This window comes from Oncorhynchus tshawytscha, linkage group LG22, assembly GCF_018296145.1.
Source record: "Oncorhynchus tshawytscha isolate Ot180627B linkage group LG22, Otsh_v2.0, whole genome shotgun sequence".
In the NCBI taxonomy this organism is placed as follows: domain Eukaryota; kingdom Metazoa; phylum Chordata; class Actinopteri; order Salmoniformes; family Salmonidae; genus Oncorhynchus; species Oncorhynchus tshawytscha.
Genome location: NC_056450.1, coordinates 29,351,548 through 29,375,477, shown reverse-complemented (window position 1 = coordinate 29,375,477; position 23,930 = coordinate 29,351,548). Strand labels below are relative to the sequence as shown.

At 42.8% G+C, this 23,930-nt stretch overlaps 1 protein-coding gene across 4 annotated transcripts in view; it reads left to right on the top strand.

Moving 5' to 3' along the window:
- Positions 1-534: 534 nt before the first annotated feature.
- Positions 535-23,930, top strand: part of grip2a (glutamate receptor interacting protein 2a) — a 55,448-nt gene continuing 32,052 nt past the window's right edge. The window contains exons 1-9 of one of the 4 annotated variants that reach the window (XM_024385040.2): positions 535-856; positions 9,099-9,173; positions 11,610-11,745; positions 13,024-13,169; positions 13,760-13,846; positions 13,945-14,020; positions 14,761-14,906; positions 17,699-17,846; positions 18,010-18,179. In XM_024385040.2, coding sequence (XP_024240808.2) covers positions 688-856; positions 9,099-9,173; positions 11,610-11,745; positions 13,024-13,169; positions 13,760-13,846; positions 13,945-14,020; positions 14,761-14,906; positions 17,699-17,846; positions 18,010-18,179 — 1,153 coding nt within the window. In that variant the 5' untranslated portion in view covers positions 535-687. Of the gene's footprint in view, positions 857-3,378; positions 3,880-9,098; positions 9,174-11,609; positions 11,746-13,023; positions 13,170-13,759; positions 13,847-13,944; positions 14,021-14,760; positions 14,907-17,698; positions 17,847-18,009; positions 18,180-23,930 lie in introns of those variants that run through there. The other 3 variants (XM_024385038.2, XM_024385037.2, XM_024385039.2) reach the window with 3 other exon arrangements.

Here is a 23,930-nt window from a genome sequence, read left to right as displayed (position 1 = left end):
CAGCTTTGAAGCTTTCTGCTGAATGTATTAGATTAAACCAAACCAGTTCTTCTACACAGAAATTACTTTAATGTATTGTCTGCGTATGACAGCTGTATTGTGGGCCTCATACCCTCAACTGCATACGGTATTGTTAGAATTACAAAAATTGACAATCACGTTTAGATTGTGTAATTCTGAAATGCTATGTTTTGGGTAGCATGAATAAATAGCCAGTGTCATCTGCCGCCAGCCTCCTGGGGTGAAAGTTTCCATTGCGTTCTGGCAGGCAGGCTGTGCCATCTCTGCAGCCTTTAGCTCCCATCCATCTGTTCATGTAAAACAAATTGATCCAAAGCACACACAATAATAGACATTATATTTACGTTATCATACCTGGAATGAATCCGTTTTTTGTTTTCATGTAGTTTTAATGTCACGTGTGTTGCAAGAGAGACAGACACTGATGGGTTCATAAATATGCATAGGTTTATGCAAATTCAATATCTTTTATCTTTCCTAGCATCCCCCTGTGCTCCATCTGGTATTTTAAGGCTGATTCAGACACACCTGAGAATGTTGGAACTGCTCCAGTTAGGGTGGGGATTGTGGAGACATGAGGACAGAGCTAGAAGAAACACTGTGAGGTAAACAGAGAGCAATAGAAAGGAGAAAGATCATTCTGTTTTTCCTTCCAGTGACTAGAGAATGAACATGGCAGGCAGAGTGATATGTGGTAAGGGATGCACGTCCAACCCAAAGCTCTTCACCCCGGCCTTCTCTCAGACAGATTCCATCAGGAAAGGAGGAGGGAAGAGGAGGATGTTCTCCTTTTCACTACGGTGTCGACTCGGAATCATCAGAGGGAGGACCAAAGGTAATGCGATTAGAACACATACATAGTTTCTTCATACTTTTTAATCAAATCCAAACTGCCCGTAGGTCATTGGGTTTTTATCTACTGCTATTGTATTGTGTGTACTGCTTCAGCCTGAGGATGTGGTTGCAAGTTCAAATCCCCGAGCTGACAAGGTACAAATCCGTCGTTCTGCCCCTGAACAGGCAGTTAACCCACTGTTCCTAGGCCGTCATTGAAAATAAGAATTTGTTCTTAACTGACTTGCCTAGTTAAATTAAGGTAAAAAAAAAAAGTGTATTACTGTCCTGAGAGGGTGCACCGGTGCAAGGAGATTTATCAACCTGGCACACCGACTGCTGTACATTAGTCAGTAGTCAGCTCCCATGTGATGGGGTGAAAGGATTGTATTCGCCTAATGTATACCAGTATCTGCTTGTAATGAAAGAGATTAACCTTTTTGAATGACAGTGGGCCAAGTGTGAGAGCTGACCTTCCTCTAAAATGATAGGGGCGAGATCCCGGTAGTTAAGAGTAATAGCAGAATGATCACTTATGAATCACTTGATTAGGGATTTGCATACGAATTTCTCTTCTCATGTTTATTCTGTTTTGTCAAAATCTATTAATAGGATAACCTATTTTAAACATGATATTAAGTGACTTTCCTCAAATAGAGCCATATTTGACCTTTGTTTGACGTTTGGCCTACCTTGCAGGTGAACATTGTACTGTGGTTATGTGATCATGTCTCCATGAATTATGACTGAGTCATGTTCACCGCCCCTGGCCCATGGTGTCAGTAATCCTGTGATCTGTGTGTTGACTCGAGTCTCTTTAATCTCTATTGCATTCAGTTGGTAGATGTATTTGCAACTACAGCTAATAGCCATAAGATGGCAGTATGACCACCTACGTGATATAAAATGTACTGCACTAGCCTTGGTTGGGGAATATTTTATATTATATCTTCACTGTACTTTCAATTCTTATATGAGAGGTTAGTCTTTCACTCGGGTACTTGTCAAGAGAAAATGTTACATCTTATTTGTCTTAGTTCCAAATAAGCATTATATCATAAAGTGTCAAGTATAAGGCATTAGCACTGTTTTATACCCTTTTTAAACAAACAATTGTCTGTTGAATCTAAAATCGATTGCATATTGCTTCCTAGTATAATATATAATATTTAAAAACATATTGACTCCCTATTAAATCAGTTTATTGACATTGAATTTGTTCTCTCTCTCTGGTCTATATGTTGAATTCTTTCAACATTACAGAACTACACTGAGTGGGTGTGCTTCTACTGCTATACATAATTAACCTAATTCTGTTGCCTTGTGTGTTCCCCTGGGTTTTTATTAGACCATCTCACAGCTCTGTGTCTCCTGTTCCTCTTTATTCCGTAATAAATTAATTAGTTTCGCTCTGAATCACCAAAGAGTAAATGGGGTATTAAGGACGAAACTCTCGGAGGAAATGATCTACGCCAAAGAATATTGTGTCCACTGGAAAGAGCCGACTAATTAGGCGACATGCTACAATGAAGAGAAACACGGGAAGCGTTTGTTTGTAATTGTTTGATGTGTCTCTGGTCAGGGCTATGCATCATAGACTCTATAAATCTATGCATTATTGGGCTCAAGGATGTATTTGCACGGCACATAAAGACTTAATTTACTAGCTCGTTTATTTGTACCTGAGCATATCCTCACATCTGTGGACATATTTGTCAGTGTTTTTTTCTAAGATCTGGTTTAGTACTTTTATGTGGTCTTTGATGCCATTTCCCTACTCTCAGACTATGACAAAAGTTCCTTTGGGGGGGATTGTCAGACCATAATACAGGGCAACATATGGGGGGGTGACGGCGTGAGGGTGACAAATGGACAGACAGGTGTGGCTCTCAGTCAGTCAGCGGCCGTGTTAACCCCTCTCTGTATGTGTCTGGGTGGAGGGCAGATGGCAGATGGCAGCAGAGATGCAGTGGGGCAAAGAGCCCTCTCACCCAGAGAAGGGAACATGAGATGTTCAGCACTCCACAGATTCCACCGATTGAAAGAGAGAAAGCATATCGTTGATTCGATTTATATCCATTGCAGCCAAATGGCTGATGTAAAAGACAGAATTCTATGGTCAGCAGTTCAAGCAGTTCAAAGAAAATCACAGTCTCTTTTGGCTTTGTCGCAGCATGAATATACGTTTATTGGTAGTGATGCTCTTGTATAAGCAGATAACAATCATTGTGATGAGCCTATGGAATGTGAGGTAGAATTGAAAGCACACAGGCATTAGCTAGCCAGTGTGTGTGGGTGGGATAACTATGGTGGCACAATAAGATGGTCACTGACTAGTGTGGAAAATGTGTGGCTGATATTTTATGGGCTCAAAGCGACAATGGATATGGGGGTGGCATTGATTGTGCGCTTGACTGTAGGGAGTGTGTGCGTGTGTGTGCAGGGGGTGTGACTGCTCCATCACACCCCTCTGGCAAAGAGAGGGAGAAAGACCCTCTCCGACACAGTCACTGAGGCTGTGTGAGTGTTTCTGACGGTTTGTATGTGTGTGAGCGGGTATGTGAGTGTGTGAACGAGGGGAGGATTATTCCTCTGGAATAGGAAGCGTGACCAGGAACACCTTTAAAGGAACCTCAGCATGTTGGGAGGAAAAGAAGGAGAGATGATGATTCCTTTGTTGCTTTGATCATTTAGTGTCCCTGCTTTCCGTCTGTCTGTGGGAATGACTTATTACAGCAACAAGCAAATTGTTTGTTATCAAGTTTAAACAGTTCATGGGCAAAAACATGGATCAGGATTTGTTATGTAATTTGCAATAAATAAAGATATGATTTAAGTAGAACAGTGATATGAAGAGAAGAAGACTGGGTTTCTGAGGACGGACAGACAGTATTCCCAGGGGCACCTCGCTGGGTCCGCTGGCCACTACAACAGAACAGCTACTTTCCTCTCAAATCGGATGTTTTGACAGGACTGCAGACATGCTGTGTGGTCTGAGGAGAGAGGCGAAGAATAGCAGCATCGGTAAGACTGCCACTGACTGGAATCATATGAATGAATATCACAGACATGATATAGCTAGCTATATGTACTGTAGCTGTGTAGTTAGTGTGTAATGTCTGTCATATGTGCTACAGTATACAACGGGTGGGTGTAATCCTGAATGCTGATTGGTTAACAGTATACTCTAGTGCTACACCCTAGTAGTGTAATTGTCATAGTAATGGATTTATGACTATCGTTAGCGCCTGTAATAGTATTTACTTATGAATATGAAGTGTGTAGTGATGCATGCTGTTCAACTGAGGAGCATCAACTTCCTGCTTTTGTACCTGTAGTTATACCTGTGGATGTCAGCCTTCTGTCATTAGAAGTTATTTGATCATCTGGGAATGTGATTATCTTTTCCTATATTGCAGTTTATTCAGATTGGTGGATATTTATTCAACTTTTCAAAATGACAGCTCTGTCAAGCACCAGTATATCTATTATTTAGCTAATGAGGCACAGTAGACGTCAATGCCATTTGAATAAAGCCAGACAGTACTGAATACCAGATTGCAGTCTGAAGTGGGGGCTGATATAAAAATGCAAACTGGGTCTACTGGAGCCCAGTTTATTTAAAAAATGTACCTCTGAAAATAGCATTTTGATTTAAAAGCCATTATCAGAGCGGCCCCCACATTTAACCTACATTCTGATTGGTTCTGAGGGAGATAGGTACAGTGCCCTGAATTACATTGAGTTAATTGACTCACCAGAAATACATGGGGCTGACTGTAGTTTTCTGATTACTTTGCACACCACTTTCAGTAATGTTGTAAGTACAGTCCTGTTTGCAGATCTCAAATGTATGGTATTGCAGTTCTGCTCTTGACCCTTGAGCCACAGACAGTAGTTGAGTATTCCCTCTGCCAAGACAGCATGCTTCTACCAGCACAATCATGCCGTGCCATACCCAGTTAATTGTTGTTGCTCAGGTCAGTTTTCTTGTTTGTTTTGGTTGCTAAATTGATTAAGCCAGTTAAATAAGTCCCATATTTCGCCTATGATTGGCCTATCAAGATCACTAATGATGTTTCTAAACTGGTGCATGTGTGTATGTGTACGCGTGAGTGGCCACCGTGCGTGTGTGATCTAAGGCTGTTGAGCAGGATATTTTTGCAAGGAAGTGAATAGAAGGTCGTACATGATCATAGTATGCATATTCCTGCATGCCCTTGAGCTTTGTTTTGGTCAACTCTCACTATGTTGGATTATTATATTATTTCTGCAGATTTTTCATAGTTAACATGTGGCTTTATCAACCTCCACAATGATATGGAGTGCATCTCAGAAGACATATATTCTCCTAGTCTCTTTCCTTCAAATGCACTCATCTGAAAATATAGGAAAGCTGAAAGAAAATGATTGATACATTACCTACCAGTAACAGGTAGTAGTTTTCACTAGATGAAAGAAAACAGGCAAGGAGAATAACCATTTAAGACTAGTGAGATACACCCCATGTTATTTTTTCTTTGTGCAAATTAGTTCAATGCATGCAAATAATGAAAATTCATAATTTTTCCATTTTTGACCAAAGGCTGGCCCCATTGAATATTTCAGAATGTGAGTTTAGTTGGTGATGTAATATTATGGATTAAGAGTCATGATACCAAAGTGGATGAAGGGTTAATTGAGTGCAAAAAACAACACCGAACAGCAATATCACCCACACACATGTCCAGGGTTGTGGAGTACATGTAACAAAAACAAAAAAACTGTAATCTGTTACATGACCAGCAAAAGTATTGTAATCAGATCACAGATACTTTTGAAAATATAGATGATTAGGCTACTTCTACGGTTACTTTTAAATGCAGAAAGGATGTTTGTGAAAAAATACTTTGATACCTTTCTGTTTTCTCAATGACATTCAAATCAGCATTGAAAAAAGGCACACGTTTAAGTTTGTTCTCTCTGCCCTGAGCAAGTCTGACCACAAGCCAGAGACTACTATGGCAGAATTTACACAGGCAGCCCAATTCTGAGAAATATTTCCCGATTTGGTCTTTTGACCAATCAGATCAGCTCTGAAATAGATCTGATGTCAAATGATCTGATGTGATTTGTCAAAAGACCAATAGCGAAAAAAATTATCAAAATTGTGCTGCCTGTGTAAATGCAGCCTATGACGACACACCAAATGTGTTTGATGGATCGCAGGAAAAGAGCAGGAATAGGTTTTTGTAGAGTGCAGTGCAAGCTACAGTATGTCCTCCAATGATCTGACTGCTGTACTATTATTATATTATGACCATCTTGAATAAGTGCTTGGAGGTATTATGACAGCAGTGGTGTAGCCTACGGGCCATACGGATATCACTTAGGCCCATTATTCTACTGATATCAACACAGCAATTAGGAATATGTGAATCACACTGCTGCTCTCTCAATTATTTGCGCCTTACGCATTGTGGTTGTTATGGATGACCGTTCACAAATGTATAGTTCTATTTTACCCCAATAATGGTTGAATTGAAGAAATATAGGCTAAGTTGTCCATCAATCATTGTTAATGGGACCGGTGGACAGACAGCCAGTGAAAAATGCTCTCTTGCAACAGCTGAATAGTGCAGATCCCAGCCTATGGAATAAAAGTTTGAGAGAGTTCCTAACAACTCCGTGGTATAGTGCTCCATACATACTGTCAAAAACGAGTAAGGCTTTTATTGCTCAATCTAGTTTGTGCTGATAGAACAAAAATGTCCAAAGGCATCAACAGCTGCAAATGATTGAGATAAGGAAGTGTCACCCATAGAGATCCTATAAAAGATACCTATTTGCCATATGTGCTTTTGTCTGTGCCTAACAGTGTCCATACCATGTTTGTGCTGCTATGATGTTGTGCTGCTGCCATGTTGTATTGCTACCATGTTGTGTTGTCATGTTGTGATGTTGTCTTAGGTCTCTCTTTATGTAGTGTTATGGTGTCTCTCTTGTCGTGATGTGTGTTTTGTCCTACATTATTATACACTACCGTTCAGAAGTTTGGGGTCACTTAGAAATATCCTTGTTTTTGAAAGAAAAGCACATTTTTTGTCCATTAAAATAACATCAAATTGATCAGAAATACAGTGTAGACATTGTTAATGTTGTAAATGTTTTGCATTTATTTTTATTTAACCTTTATTTAACTAGGCATGTCAGTTAAGAACAAATTCTTATTTACAATGGCAGCCTAGGAACAGTAGGTTAACTGACTTGTTCAGGGGCAGAACGACAGATTTTTACCTTGTCAGCTCGGGGATTCGATCCACCAACCTTTCGGTTACTGGCCCGACACTCTAACCACTAGGCAGCCTAGTGTCGCTGGAAATGACAGATTTTTTAAATGTAATATCAACATAGACATATAGAGGCCCATTATCAGCAACCATCACTCCTGTGTTCTAATGGCACGTTGTGTCAGCTAATCCAATTTTATCATTTTAAAAGGCTAATTGATCATTAGAAAACCCATTTGCAATTATGTTAGCACAGCTGAAAACTGTTGTTAAGTTAAAGAAGTTAAGCCAAAAACTGAAGATCTCAAACAGCACTGTGTACTACTCCTTTCACAGAATAGCGCAAACTGTCTCCAACCAGAATAGAAAGAGGAGTGGCATGCCTCGGTGCACAACTGAGCAAGAGAACAAGTACATTAGAGTGTCTAGTTTGAGAAACAGACGCCTCACAAGTCCTCAACTGCCAGCTTCATTAAATAGTACCTGCAAAACACCAGTCTCAATGCCAACAGTGACAAGGTGACTCCAGGATGCTGGCCTTCTAGGTTGTGCTGACCTTCTAGGCCAGCATCCTGGAGTCGTCTCTTCCCTGTTGACATTGAGCCTGGTGTTTTGCGGGTACTATTTAATGAAGCTGCCAGTTGAGGACTTGTGAGGCATCTGCCAGTGCAGTCAAAAATGTGATTTTCCTGTGTTTTATATATGTTTCCACACTATGAGGTTGGTAAAATACTACGGAATTGTGAAATTATGACAATGCACTTTTAGTGTAACAGCTGTTTGAAAAGACTGCCTGAAATGTCAGCTTTTTTGGCTGGGTGGGGTTTGGTCTGCCTGATATAAGTTAATAGACCAATAACAAGAGTTTGCCCTCCTCTCTGCCAGAAGCAGCTAGTTTTCAGATCACACATCCCTCCCAGTAGGCTCCTCCAATTAGACCCTTCTCTCTGACCACTCCCAGACAGTCCTGGCAAAATTCTTTCTTGAGCTATTTTTGTTTCTTTTTGACCCTTTTAATTATAGTCACAGTAAGGTACTTAATTGGTAACCAGAAATTATTTGATATTGAGATAAAACGGCTGCATTGGACCTTTAAGTGTGTAATGTGCTGTTTAAATCACTTGGTTGAAAAGGTAGTCCTCAGTAGACTGGATTTTAGGAAGTGCAGCGTCAGATTTCTCATCATTGCGAATGTTGACATACCCACGCTGCTGTATCCAGCTTCAAACAGCCAGGCAAAGCAGGGCCACTGCTAATCTGGGCCCGGTGCTGCTGTGGCTCCCACTGTAAAAAGAAGATCCTATAAGAACAGATAGAGCATTCCCTGGTTTCCTCTGTAGCAGCTGTTGTAGATGACTGAAAGTGGTTGTATTCTCCACATGCCTGAACAGTCCATTAACCACAACACGCTCCCTCAAGAGTATTTCCCAGCTCTAACGTATGCTGTATGCACCATCTTGGTGCATAATGTTTCACTGCAGGTAGAAGATGCCTGTGGACAGAACTCTAGGATCAGCTAATCCAAATCTAAAGGCAACATTATCTTCAGATCAGCGTCTATTGGAGAAAATTCCATTTACTCCTAATGTGTCTAACAGGGTTCTCTGTGTGGCTTCTGTCTCACACTAAAACTAGCTGTCTTGATCTCTTGACCCTTCCCACTATGTTACTGTGGAAACAGAGCAGCATGACCTTCCGGGTCACAGATTGACCTGCCAGTATTCTGTTTGAGTTACCTAAGTGCCTGTTGGAGGAGTTTCTTCCTGTTGTACCTCTCTCTAATGTCCACACTCCCTCTAATGGGGATCAAAGGGTTAAACGAGGCCCTGGCAGCTGGCAGCGTATGGATGGGGGATGTGTTGGTGTCAGGTTCCCCCTCCTCCCTCTCCTCTCTCACGAGACACATTCCTTACATACTGTAGTAGTTCTCCAAACATCCAGATTATTCACCAAATGTTCCTTTCATTGTTTCAGATGACGGGCCCTACTCTAAGGGCAACAAGGACTCTGGAGGGACCGACCATGCCTCCAGGAGACGCAGTATTGCAGGTACAGTGGGGTTACACCTTACTGTGACTTTCAGTGATTCCACTGTTTCTCCTCTGTGGTACCATGACCAATATTTACAGCCTTACTCTCTCCAAGATGTAAGGATATCTGAAGGAGTGAATCTTTTCAATGTGATTGTTTGATCACACATGTTCCATCATGTCTTCGCTGCGTTGGTTGATAGGTGTGGCACTGTTATGAATATCTCGTGCTGTAGTGCTTAGATAAGGAGGAAATATGCTTATGTAGCATACCTGTCGTTGGAGACAAAAGGAGTCCTCTCCCCCCATGAATTTAGCATGATCTAACAGCACAGCACATTGTGGCCAGAGCCAGAGACAGAATGGGACCAAGTACATAACCTCCACAAAAAACTACAGCATCTGAAGGCACTACAACTAGATATCCATCAGAGCTAGTGTCAAGCCCAATTTATCCTCAATTCTGTTCAGGAAATTGAATTTACAAATCTGTAATAATTTCCTTTTTTCTGTCAAGATGTACTTTTTCAATTAATTCACGGAATTCCATCCCATTATGGGGAATGTACTGAGTTTAAATGGAGCTGACCCCACCCCACTATCCATCAGTTTATATGGAGCAGACCACATCCCCTATCCATGACATCCATCAGTTTATATGGAGCTGACCCCATCCCCCATCCATCAGTTTATATGGAGCTGACCCCAACCCCAATCCATGACATCTATCAATTTATATGGAGCTGACCTCATCCCCCATCCATCAGTTTATATGGAGCTAACCCCGTACCCTATCCATGACATCCATCAGTTTATATGGAGTTGACCCCATCGCCCATCCATCAGTTTATATGGAGCTGACCCCATCCCCTATCCATGACATCTATCAGTTTATATGGAGCTGACCCCATCCCCCATCCATCAGTTTATATGGAGCTGACCCCATCCCCCATCCATCAGTTTATATGGAGCTGACCCCATCCCCTATCCATGACATCTATCAGTTTATATGGAGCTGACCCCATCCCCTCGCCATGACATCCATCCATTTATATGGAGCTGACCCCATCCCCTATCCATGACATCTATCAGTTTATATGGAGCTGACCACATCCCCCATCCATCAGTTTATATGGAGCTGACCCCATCCCTCATCCATCAGTTTATATGGAGCTGACCCCATCCCCCATCCATCAGTTTATATGGAGCTGACCCCATCCCCTATCCATGACATCCATCAGTTTATATGGAGCTGACCCCATCCCCTTTCCATGACATCCATCAGTTTATATGGAGCTGACCCCACCCCCATCCATCAGTTTATATGGAGCTGACCCCATCCCCTATCCATGACATCTATCAGTTTATATGGAGCTGACCCCATCCCCTATCCATGACATCTATCAGTTTATATGGAGCTGACCCCATCCCCCATCCATCAGTTTATATGGAGCTGACCCCATCCCCCATCCATGACATCCATCAGTTTATATGGAGCTGACCCCATCCCCTATCCATGACATCCATCAGTTTATATGGAGCTGACCCCATCCCCCATCCATCAGTTTATATGGAGCTGACCCCATCCCCCATCCATCAGTTTATATGGAGCTGACCCCATCCCCCATCCATCAGTTTATATGGAGCTGACCCCACCCACCTTCCATCAGTTTATATGGAGCTGACCCCATCCCCATCCATCAGTTTATATGGAGCTGACCCCATCCCCCATCCATCAGTTTATATGGAGCTGACCCCCCATCCCCCATCCATCAGTTTATATGGAGCTGACCCCATCCCCTATCCATTACATCTATCAGTTTATATGGAGCTGACCCCATCCCCTCTCCATGACATCCATCAGTTTATATGGAGCTGATCCCATCCCCTATCCATGACATCTATCAGTTTATATGGAGCTGACCACAACCCCCCATCCATCAGTTTATATGGAGCTGACCCTATCCCCCATCCATCAGTTTATATGGCGCTGACCCCATCACCTATCCATGACGTCCATCAGTTTATATGGAGTAGACTCCATCCCCTATCCATAACATCCATCATCAGAGAGTAGAGGGAGGGGGAGAGAGGAGAGATAGAAAGTGAGTCAGACAGAGAGAGATAATGAGGGGTAGAGAAAGAGACAGAACGTCAGAGGCAGAGACAATCAAGCCGTTTTTGTAACAGTTCAGACAAACAGACTCTGTGTCCCAGATGGATGCTGACTCAGTGACTCTGTCCATCCACTGTTCCTCCTGTGTTTTTTCCCTGTGTCGCTGTGTATCCCTGTGTGTCCCTGTATGTTCCTGTGTGCCCCTGTGTGTTCCTATGTGTCCCTGTTTGTTATTGTGTGTCCTTGTATGTTCCTGTGTGACCCTGTGTGTTCCTATGTGTCCCTGTTTGTTCTTGTGTGTCCCTGTGTGTCTTCCTGTGTGTCCCTGTGTGTGTGTAGAAGACTACCGGGGTGTGACCACCGTGGACCTAATAAAGAGGGAGGGCAGCAGCCTGGGCCTCACCATCTCCGGGGGGTCCGATAAGGACGGCAAGCCCAGAGTGTCCAACCTACGGCCAGGTGGGCTAGCTGCCAGGTGAGATCTCCACTGAGATGACACATCCGTAACCTGGCAACCGCAGCGAGCTGTCTGTATCTGTTACCCACACCATCTACACTGTAACACACCGCCTCACACTAACCTGGGGATCATAAACGCTGCAGGAGACCAGCTGTTTACTGGGTGATGTGGAGCCTGGAACTGATATTCCACCAGAGCATAGTTTAGGAGAGGGTCTCCTATGTTCATAAACAAGATAAATATGGATGTTCCCTATCACACAAACTAAATTAAATGACATCTTACTACAGTGAATTAATTGGTATTAAGTTAATGTGGAGAGAACTGTTTTAAGCGACTACCTGCTTTATTTAATTGCCTCCCAATTCACTTGGTATTCATAGTGATTTAATGTTTATATTTTGGAGTGTGGAGCCATGTTATTTCAGTAAAGATAGTTGAATAAACATTAAATTCATATAATTTGTCCTTATGTCAGCCATAAACGCAGTGGAAAGCTCTCTCACGCTTCAGAGTGACTAAGTGGCATATGACTGCAGCCTCTCATCTTTATTTATTACACACACACTCATATTAAATACTGGAAAATTAAATTATTTCTGCCACCACAAAAGTGTCTCAGTATAGAATGTGGTCAACAGACTAGATATTACAATCGTGATATTACTTAACAGCTTATCTCACTGCTATTATAACCATTACACCACTGGCCTGTTTGCTAGTCGACTCGGTTGATCTCATACACACAATATATCTATGTTAAGATGAAAGCATATGACCGTGTTTGGTAGGCTCATGCTGATGTGTGTGTCCTGAGTCACTGTAGCGATTGGCAGTAGCCCAGAGGTGTAGCAGAGCAGCACATCTATTTAATTAGCATCCAAATGAGCATCGTGTTGACTCACAATGTCACATGGGAGACATCATGTGAAACATGTCTCTCATCTCTATCTGTCTGTCTGTCTGTCTGTCTGAAGAATTCTAGGGTTGCATCTATTTGCATAGCTTGTGTTCTAATTATACAGACTTTCTGCTACAAAGATGCCGAACATTAGTCATGACAGGGCAGTGATGAAGATACACAACAACGTTCTGAAGCCATGAATCAGGAGATAATATGTTGTTTTTTGAGTTTATCATTAGTGGGGCCAGGAGGTTTTCCTAAATATGTGACCCAACCAATCCAGAGATATTCCCTGGCTAAGTGACATGGTCAGGAAAAACTCATCAAGCAACGTCTTCAATGTTCTCTGCTGGGGTTGTGCTCTATTGTAGCTCTATCTCTCCTTGTAGGAGTGACCAGCTGAATGTGGGAGACTACATCAAGTCTGTGAACGGCATCAACCTGTCCAAGCTCCGCCACGAGGAGATCATCAGCCTGCTGAAGAACATCGGGGAACGTGTGGTGCTGGAAGTGGAGTACGAATTACCTCCCTTTGGTATGAGCACTTCTAGTGTGTATCGTCCTGCATCTATTATAGTAGGTCTATAATATCCATATATTTTCAAATAACATATAGAGTAGTGGAGATAAGGTCAACATAGCTTGCCTTTGTTCTTGGTTGAAAAAGCATCCAATTATCTCTGTTGTTGTCTTCTCATGCTGGGACATTATTCCAGTACAGTAGTTGTCAATTTATTTCTGGACTGTGACCCAGCAAGTAAACAAACTAATCAGAATCCCAGTGGAGGCTAGTGTCATTTTCAATCTGAAGACACGTTCATTTGATGGCCCAAATGGAATGAATGGAATGTGTTTGATTTCTTTGATACCTTTCCATTCTAGACATGAGCTGTCCTCCCTCCACTGGATGATCCAGTTTTGACCCATAAGGACCAAAACAGCAACCCAGCAATGGGTCGCAACTCACATTGGCAGTTAACACTAACCCTGAACCCAAGGACCCTGTACAGCAAACGAGAAGGGAAAAATGCTAACATAAAATAATTCAAACTGAGGTTAAAACACTGAATGTGAATCATGAATGTGACAGTTGTTCTCTCTCTCTCTCCCCATTTCTGTTTTCAGTCCAGAATGCTCCCTCGGGTGTCATATCTAAGACCATAGAGGTGTGCCTATACAAAGAGGGTAACAGCTTTGGATTCGTCATGAGAGGTGGGCATCATTCAGTCTGCTAGAATGTACAGTGTGTATAATGAAGGGTGGCAGAGGATGAAAGATTGAACCTGATTGTGTGTGTTCTGCTTCTCTAGGAGGATTCCATGAAGACTGGCACAGGTCTCGTCCTCTGGTAGTGACCTACGTACGGCCCGGGGGTCCTGCTGATAGGTAAAGACATGCATAGGTGTGTGTGTGTGCGCACGTGCGTGCACACACGTGATTATTCCCTCATGGGTAATTTCACATGAGTAAGCAATTAAGAAGCTCTGGAATGCCTTGTTTTCAGTCAGTGTATGTATCTGTGTGCAATCTGTACAGCTTGCTGGACCTGGTTTTCTCTTTGCCATTTGTTTCAATGGCAAATGCTATTGAAAAGATGTAGTGATGCGTGCCCCCCAGACCTATGGAAATGCAGTCATGCATTAATGTTATATCCACATTAACAGTATAAAGAGCAAGCTTCATCCTAAGGCTAGGGACTAGCTAGCTGAATGCTGTACTGCACTGTTTCTGTCCAGGATTTCTCAGAAGATTAAGGGCAACATACATTGTATATACATCAAACAGTGATATGTTGAGTGTACTGTACACCATGAGAGAATATATAGATATTATTTATGCTTATTAATTTATGTTCATTCATTTCCTGAGAGGTCAGAGGTAGAATCTATCTTTTACCAGAGAGAGGACATTGGGAGCTGTTTGGTGGCGAAATATGACTGTACTGCAATGTCCAAAACACCCCCTTCTTCCCTTTTTAATGTTCCTCTATTCCTAGAGACAGCAAACAGAAAGATGGTGACCATGTGATGTGTCTGTGTGGACAGAGTGCCTGCATTCGATGCCCTCTCCTTCATGCACACTTAAGGGTTAGTGTTCTCTCACCTCTCTCTCTGTCTCCCTAAAAGAGAGGGCACACTGAAGGCTGGTGACCGCGTGCTGAGCGTGGATGGGATGCCCTTAAACCGAGAGAAGCACGCTGACACCCTCACTATGCTGATGCAGTGTAGCCAGGAAGCCCTGTTCCTGATTGAGTATGACGTCTCCGTCATGGGTGAGCACACACACGCTGGTCGGAGGGGTATTATGTGAGAATACGGCAGGCAAGGCAACATCGCTCTGAGGGTAAATTATGCGCCCGCTCCACAAGAATGTATTAGAGCGAGTGTTCGTTGCTCACAAGCCGCCACTGGGGATTCACACGACTACAAAACATGTCAACACTTAGTAGGAATGGTACAGCAGGTACATACAATAAATACTCTACTGATTCTAATATAGAAGTCGACTCTATACCATATGTAAGTAAGCCAAACCACCCGGAAGTTTAGGATTATTTTCTTTAATTTTGCATGTTACATAGAACGGTTTTATTCTTCTAAATGAAGCAAAAAAACTAAAACAGAGATCTAGGCTTTTATATACCCTAATTAGAACTAGTGCTTCACAGTCAGTCAGACAGTCAGACAGTCAGTTAGACAGACAGATGTTCCTGCCCCCGAAAGAGCCTCACAGAAGGGTGCAGAATGTTGAGGACCGAGAGCTTGCGTCAGTTTGGCACGGTCAAATGTCAAATAACCCTTCAGTCTGTTCTCCTCCGATTAAAAATAAATAAATACAGAAATACTTCATTTACATAGGTATTCACACACCTGAGTCAATACTTTGTGGAAGCACATTTAGCGGCGAATAAAGCTATGAGTCTGAGAATATAGAGCTGGTGGGATTTTCCATGCACCGGCAGAACAGAGACGCTACCTCTGGTAAGACGAGGGGTGGGGGGGGGTGTATTTATGTCAATAACAGCTGGTGAGAGGTATTAACAGATGTCTCGAGGTATTACTCTCCTGAGGTAGAGAACCTTATGATAAGCTGTCAACCGCACTATTTACCAAGAGAGTTCTCATCTGTATTATTCGTAGCGTCTATTTACTACCACAAAGAGAAGCTGGCATTAAGACCGCTCTCAACCAACTCTATAAGGCTATAAGCAAAGAAGAAAATGCTCACCCAGAAGCGGAGCTCCAAAGTGCCCGGGGACTTTAATGCAGGCAACCTTACATCAGTTTTACCAACATGTTACTAGCATATCAGGTGCAACCAGGGAAAAAAAATCCTAGACCAGATTGAGAAAAGTGTCCAGATTAGTCTCCCGCTCCTTGAAAGAGGCAGCTCTAGCCTTTAGCTCGATGCAGATGTTGCCTGTAATCCATGGCTTCTGGTTGGGATATGTACGTACAGTCACTGTGGGGACGACGTCATCGATGCACTTATTGATAAAGCCGGTGACTGAAGTGGTGTATTCCTCAATGCCATTGGATGAATCCTGGAACATATTCCAGTCTGTGCTAGCAAAACAGTCCTGTAGTGTAGCATCCGCGTCATCTGACCACTTCCGTATTGAGCGAGTCACTGGTACTTCCTGCTTTAGTTTTAGTTTGTAAGCAGGAATCAGGAAGATAGAATTACGGTCAGATTTGCCAAATGTAGGGCGGGGGAGAGCTTTGTATGCATCTCTGTTGGTGTCCACATCACCAACAAACTATCATGGTCCAAACGTACCAAGACAGTCGTGAAGAGGGCACGACAAAACCTTTTCCCCCTCAGGAGACTGAAAAGATTTGGCATGGGTCCCTAGATCCTCAAAAGGTTCTACAGCTGCACCATCGAGAGCATCCTGACCGGTTGCATCACCGCTTGGTATGAAAACTACTCGGCATCTGACCGTAAGACGCTACAGAGGGTAGTGCGAACGGCCAAGCTTCCTGCCAGACTGTCTTCTCTGCTACCGCATGGCAAGCGGTACCGGAGCACCAAGTCTAGGACCAAAAGGCTCCTCAACAGCTTCTACCCCCCTCCCCATGCACTGCTGCTACTCGCTGTTTGTTTGTTTCCTATACATAGTCAGTTCGCCCCCACCTACATGTACAGATTACCTCAACTAGCCTGTACTCCTGCACACTGACTCGGTACCATTGCCCTCTGTATATACTGTAGCTCTGTTATTCTTATTGTGTTACTTTTTATTATTACTTTTTATTTTAGCCTACTTAGTAAATATTTTCTTCTTCTTGAACTGCACTGTTGGTTAAGGGCTTGCAAGTAAGCTTTTCACGGTAGTCTACACTTGTTGTATTCAGCGCATGTGGCAAATAAAGTATGATTTGATTTGATTTGAGTCATCTTGGGTATGTCTGTATCAGCTTTGAACATCTGGATTTGGGGATATCCAATTCTTCCTAGTAGATTTTCCCAAGCACTGTTAAGTAAGATGGGGACCGGCGGTGAACAGCAATCTTCAAGTCATTCCACAGATTTTCAATGGGATTCAAATCTGGGCTTTGGCTGGGCCACTCAAGGACTTTCATTCTTGTTCTAAAGCTATTCCAGCATTTCTTCGGCTATATGCTTGGGGTCATTGTCCTGTTGGAAGGTAAATCTTCGCCCAAGTCTAAGGTCATCCGTTATCACTGGATAGCATGTCTCATACCGTATGTCATCAGCTGAGACAGCTTGACATCTGTGCTGCCGGAGTTAAATGTTAAATGAGGTGGGTTGAGGTGAAGTAAATGGGAATATCCTTGTTTGGAATAAAGTGGGAAAACATCATTAACAAACCAAATGTCCCCTGAAATAAAATAATGGGGTCTTCAATTTAGAGAGAGGAGATAATGAAGACAAAGTAAATGTGGAAATTATAATTATAACATTTCTTAAGTACTCAGACACTGATTTCATCACTGTACTGTAGTGACCTTATTAAACCAACACTAAGCAACCTCATCAATTCACTACAGTACTATGGATATTCCACCCTAATGCCGTGCATGTCTATCTTTCTCTCAGAGTCTGTGCAGCAGGCCTCTGGCCCCCTGCTGGTGGAGATAGTGAAGTGTCCTGCAGCCAGCCTGGGTGTCAGCCTGGCTACTGCAGTGTACAGGAACAAGCAGGTCATCATCATTGACAAAATCAAACAGGCCAGTGTGGTGGAGAGGTGAGCCAAGCCTCCTGTCACATACAATGTAAAACTTTTTTACTTGCATACCAAAGAGATCATACTGCATTTTGCATGAAAATAGCTTTATACTAAATGTAATATGCTTTTCTACTTTCAAACCCCTCTCTGTCTGTCCCTTTCCTACCCCTCTCTCTCTCAGGTGTGGGGCATTGCATTTAGGTGATCTTCTCCTGTGTATAGATGGGACCAGTACTGAGCACTGTTCCCTGATGGAAGCCACGCAGCTGTTGGCCCAAACCTCTGACATTGTTAAATTGGAGATCCTGACAGCCAATCAGAGCAGACTTCCCATGAGACCTCAAGACACAGGTCTTTATATTTTTATTTATTTAACCTTTATTTAACTAGTCAAGTCAGTTCAGAACAAATTCTTATTTACAATGACGGCCTACCAAAAGGCAAAAGGCCTCCTGCGGGGACGGGGGCTGGGAAAAAAAATATATATATAGGCCAAAACACACATAACGACAAGAGAGACAACACAACACATAAAGAGAGACCTAAGATATCAACATAGCATGGCAGCAACACATTACAACAACACAGCTGGGTAGCAACACAACATGACAGCAGCACAACATGGTAGCAGCATAAAACATGGTACAAACATTATTGGGCACAGACAACAGCACAAAGGGCAAGAAGGTAGAGACAACAATACATCACTCAAAGCAGACACAACTGCCAGTAAGAGTCTTTGAGTGAAGAGATAAAAATGCCCAGTTGGAGTGTTTTTTGCAGCTCGTTCCAGTGGCTAGCTGCAGAGAACTGAAAAGAGAAGGGACTCAGAGATGCGTGTGCTTTGGGGACCTTTAACAGAATGTGACTGTCAGAACAGGTGTTGTATGTGGAGGCCTAAGAGGGTTTTAGAAATAAGCATCCACCAGTGGGTCTTGGACAGGTATACAGAGATGACCAGTTTACAGAGGAGTATAGAGTGCAGTGATGTGTCCTATAAGGATCATTGGTGGCAAATCTGATGGCCGAATGGCAAAGAACATCTAGCATGCTGATCTATAAATTACGTCTCATTAATCTAGCATGGGTAGGATGGTCATCTGAATCAGGGTTAGTTTGTCAGCTTGGGTGAAAGAGGAGTGATTACGATAGAGGAAACCAAGTCTAGATTTAACCTTAACCTGTGGCTTTGATATGTGCTGAGAGAAGGACAGTGTACCGTCTAGCCATACTCCCAAGTACTTGTATGAGGTGACTACCTCAAGCTCCAAACCCTCAGAGATAGTAATCACACCGGTGGGGAGAGGGGCAGTATCCCAACACTCTCCAAGGCGTCCTCTCCTCCCCCTTCACAGTCCTTTGTTTATGCAATGTTTAGGTAGTTTTCTGGCTAGTAAGATGGCACCAACAGATATGGCAGCTCTGCTTCTAGCTCCTAAGCAACTTTGCAGTATTTCGTTTTTTTGTGTGATATTTCTTACATTATTAGCCCAGAAATGTTTTTGTGTTATTACATACAGACAAAAATAACTTTTGGATATCAGAGCGGCGGTAACTCACCAGCATTATGGACAGGAATATGACTTTCCAGAATTGGATCCTTTGTTCGTACCACCCAGGGCAATTTAACTTATTCTAGAGACTGCTCCGGCAGAAGAGGAGGTATTCGAAGTGGACTTCTAGTCCGACTCAGGAGGCATGCATACCATTCACCGCTTCCGAGTATATTATTTGCTAATGTTCAGTCTCTGGATAATAAAGTATTTTTTTTTTTATTCATTTTATTTCATCTTTATTTAACTAGGCAATCAGAACAAATTCTTATTTACAATGACGGCCAACACCAGCCAAACCTGGACGATGCTGGGCCAATTGTGCGCCGCCCTATGGGACTCCCAATCATGACCGATTGTGATACAACCTGGAATCAAACCAGGGTGTCTGTAGTGACGCCTCAAGTACTGAGATGCAGTGCCTTAGACCGCTGCGCCACTCGGGAGCCCAGGGCGAGGATCTCCTTCCAGAGAGACATCATGGATTGTAACATACTCTGTTTCACGGAAACATGGCTCTCTTGGGATATACTGTCCCCGTCCATTCAGCCATCTGGGTTCTCAGTACATCACGCAGACAGGAATAAAGAACTCTCCGGAAGAAGAAAGGCAGGGTTGTATGTTTCATGATTAACCCATATGGTGTGATTGTGATAACATACAGAAACTCAAGTCCTCTTGTTCACCCAACCTAGAAAATCTCACAATCAAATGCCGACTGTATTACCTCCCAAGAGAATTCTCTACGATTATAGTCACAGCCGTGTATATTCCCCCTCAAGCCGATACCATGACGGCCCTCAAAGAACTACACTGGACTCTATGCAGACTGGAAACCACATATCTTGAGGCTGCATGTATTGTAGCTGGGGTTTTTAACAAAGCAAATTTGAGGAAAACGCTACCAAAGTTCTAACAACACATTGACTCGCGCTGGTAAAACATTGGACTACTGCTACTCAACTTTTCGAAATCCCTACAAGGCCCCCCCCCGCCCTCTCTTCAGCAAATCTGATCACGACTCCATTTTGCTACTTCCTTCCTATAGGCAGAAACTCAAACAGGAAGTACCCGTGCTAAGGTCTATTCAATGCTGGTCTGACCAATCGGAATCCATGATTCAAGATTGTTTAGATCACGCGGACTGGGATATATTCTGGATATTTTTTTATTTTTATTTTATTTCACCTTTATTTAACCAGGTAGGCTAGTTGAGAACAAGTTCTCATTTGCAACTGCGACCTGGCCAAGATAAAGCATAGCAGTGTGAACAGGCAACACAGAGTTACACATGGAGTAAACAATTAACAAGTCAATAACACAGTAGAAAAAAAGGGGAGTCTATATACATTGTGTGCAAAAGGCATGAGGAGGTAGGCGAATAATTACAATTTTGCAGATTAATAACACTGGAGTGATAAATGATCAGATGGTCATGTACAGGTAGAGATATTGGTGTGCAAAAGAGCAGAAAAGTAAATAAATAAAAACAGTATGGGGATGAGGTAGGTAAAAATGGGTGGGCTATTTACCGATAGACTATGTACAGCTGCAGCGATCGGTTAGCTGCTCAGATAGCAGATGTTTGAAGTTGGTGAGGGAGATAAAAGTCTCCAACTTCAGCGATTTTTGCAATTCGTTCCAGTCACAGGCAGCAGAGAACTGGAACGAAAGGCGGCCAAATGAGGTGTTGGCTTTAGGGATGATCAGTGAGATACACCTGCTGGAGCGCGTGCTACGGATGGGTGTTGCCATCGTGACCAGTGAACTGAGATAAGGCGGAGCTTTACCTAGCATGGACTTGTAGATGACCTGGAGCCAGTGGGTCTGGCGACGAATATGTAGCGAGGGCCAGCCGACTAGAGCATACAAGTCGCAGTGTTGGGTGGTATAAGGTGCTTTAGTGACAAAACGGATGGCACTGTGATAAACTGCATCCAGTAGCCTCTGATAGCCTCTGAGAATAACATCAACGAATACACGGATATGGTGACTGAGTTCATTAGGAAGTGTATAGGAGATGTTGTACCCACTGTGACTATTAAAACCTACCCAAACCAGAAACCGTGGATAGATGCCAGCATTCGCGCAAAACTAAATGCACAATACACCGCATTTAGCGATGGCAAGGTGACTGGGTATATGGCTGAATACAAACAGTGAAGTTATTCCCTCCGTAAGGCAATCAAACAGGCAAAACGTCAGTATAGAGACAAAGTGGGGTTGCAATTCAACGGCTCAGACATGAGACGTATGTGGCAGGGCCTACAGACAATCATGGACTACCACGGTGTACTACTCCAACCTCAGGAGGCTGAAGAAATTTAGCTTGGCCTCTAAAACCCTCACAAACTTTTACAGATGCACAATTGAGAGCATCCTGTTGGGCTGTATCACCTCAACTGCAGGGCTCTCCAGAGTGTGGTGCAGTCTGCCCAACGCATCACCGGGGGCAAACTACCTGCCCTCCAGGACACTTATAGCACCTAATGTCACAGGAAGGCCAAAAAGATCATTAAGGACCACCCTAGCCACGACCTGTTCACCCCGCTATCATCCAGAAGGTGAAGTCAGTACAGGTGCATCAAAGCTGGAACCGATACACTGAAAAACAGCTTCTATCTTAAGGCCATCAGACTGTTAAATAGCCATCACTAGCTGGCTTCTACCGGGTTACGCAACCCTGCACCTTAGAGGCTGCTGCCCTGTATTCAGTGCCTTGCGAAAGTATTCGGCCCCCTTGAACTTTGCGACCTTTTGCCACATTTCAGGCTTCAAACATAAAGATATAAAACTGTATTTTTTTGTGAAGAATCAAAAAGTGGGACACAATCATGAAGTGGAACGACATTTATTGGATATTTCAAACTTTTTTAACAAATAAAAAACTGAAAAATTGGGCGTGCAAAATTATTCAGCCCCCTTAAGTTAATACTTTGTAGCGCCACCTTTTGCTGCAATTACACCTGTAAGTCGCTTGGGGTATGTCTCTATCAGTTTTGCACATCGAGAGACTGACATTTTTTCCCATTCCTCCTTGGATGGAAGGTTGGATGGAGAGCATTTGTGAACAGCAGTTTTCAGTTCTTTCCACAGATTCTCGATTGGATTCAGGTCTGGACTTTGACTTGGCCATTCTAACACCTGGATATGTTTATTTTTGAACCATTCCATTGTAGATTTTGCTTTATGTTTTGGATCATTGTCTTGTTGGAAGACAAATCTCCGTCCCAGTCTCAGGTCTTTTGCAGACTCCATCAGGTTTTCTTCCAGAATGGTCCTGTATTTGGCTCCATCCATCTTCCCATCAATTTGAACCATCTACCCTGTCCCTGCTGAAGAAAAGCAGGCCCAAACCATGATGCTGCCACCACCATGTTTGACAGTGGGGATGGTGTGTTCAGGGTGATGAGCTGTGTTGCTTTTACGCCAAACATAACGTTTTGCATTGTTGCCAAAAAGTTCAATTTTGGTTTTATCTGACCAGAGCACCTTCTTCCACATGTTTGGTGTGTCTCCCAGGTGGCTTGTGGCAAACTTTAAATGACACTTTTTATGGATATCTTTAAGAAATGGCTTTCTTCTTGCCACTCTTCCATAAAGGCCAGATTTATGCAATATACGACTGATTGTTGTCCTATGGACAGAGTCTCCCACCTCAGCTGTAGATCTCTGCAGTTCATCCAGAGTGATCATGGGCCTCTTGGCTGCATCTCTGATCAGTCTTCTCCTTGTATGAGCTGAAAGTTTAGAGGGGCGGCCAGGTCTTGGTAGATTTGCAGTGGCCTGATACTCCTTCCATTTCAATATTATCGCTTGCACAGTGCTCCTTGGGATGTTTAAAGCTTGGGAAATCTTTTTGTAACCAAATCCGGGCTTTAAACTTCTTCACAACAGTATCTCGGACCTGCCTGGTGTGTTCATTGTTCTTCATAATGCTCTCTGCGCTTTTAACGGACCTCTGAGACTATCACAGTGCAGGTGCATTTATACGGAGACTTGATTACACACAGGTGGATTGTATTTATCATCATTAGTCATTTAGGTCAACATTGGATCATTCCGAGATCCTCACTGAACTTCTGGAGAGAGTTTGCTGCACTGAAAGTAAAGGGGCTGAATAATTTTGCACGCCCAATTTTTCAGTTTTTGATTTGTTAAAAAAGTTTGAAATATCCAATAAATGTCGTTCCACTTCATGATTGTGTCCCACTTGTTGTTGATTCTTCACAAAAAAATACAGTTTTATATCTTTATGTTTGAAGCCTGAAATGTGGCAAAAGGTCGCAAAGTTCAAGGGGGCCGAATACTTTCGCAAGGCACTGTACATAGACTTGGAATCACTGGCCACTTTAATAATGGAACACTAATAATGGAATAATGTTTAAATAATGTTTACATACTGCTTTACTCATCTCATACATATATAATGTATTTTATTCTACTGTATGTTAGTCAGTGCCATGCTGACATTGCTCAATCTAATATTTATATAATTCTTAATTCCATTCATTGACTTTTATATTTGTGGGTATTGTTGTGAATCATT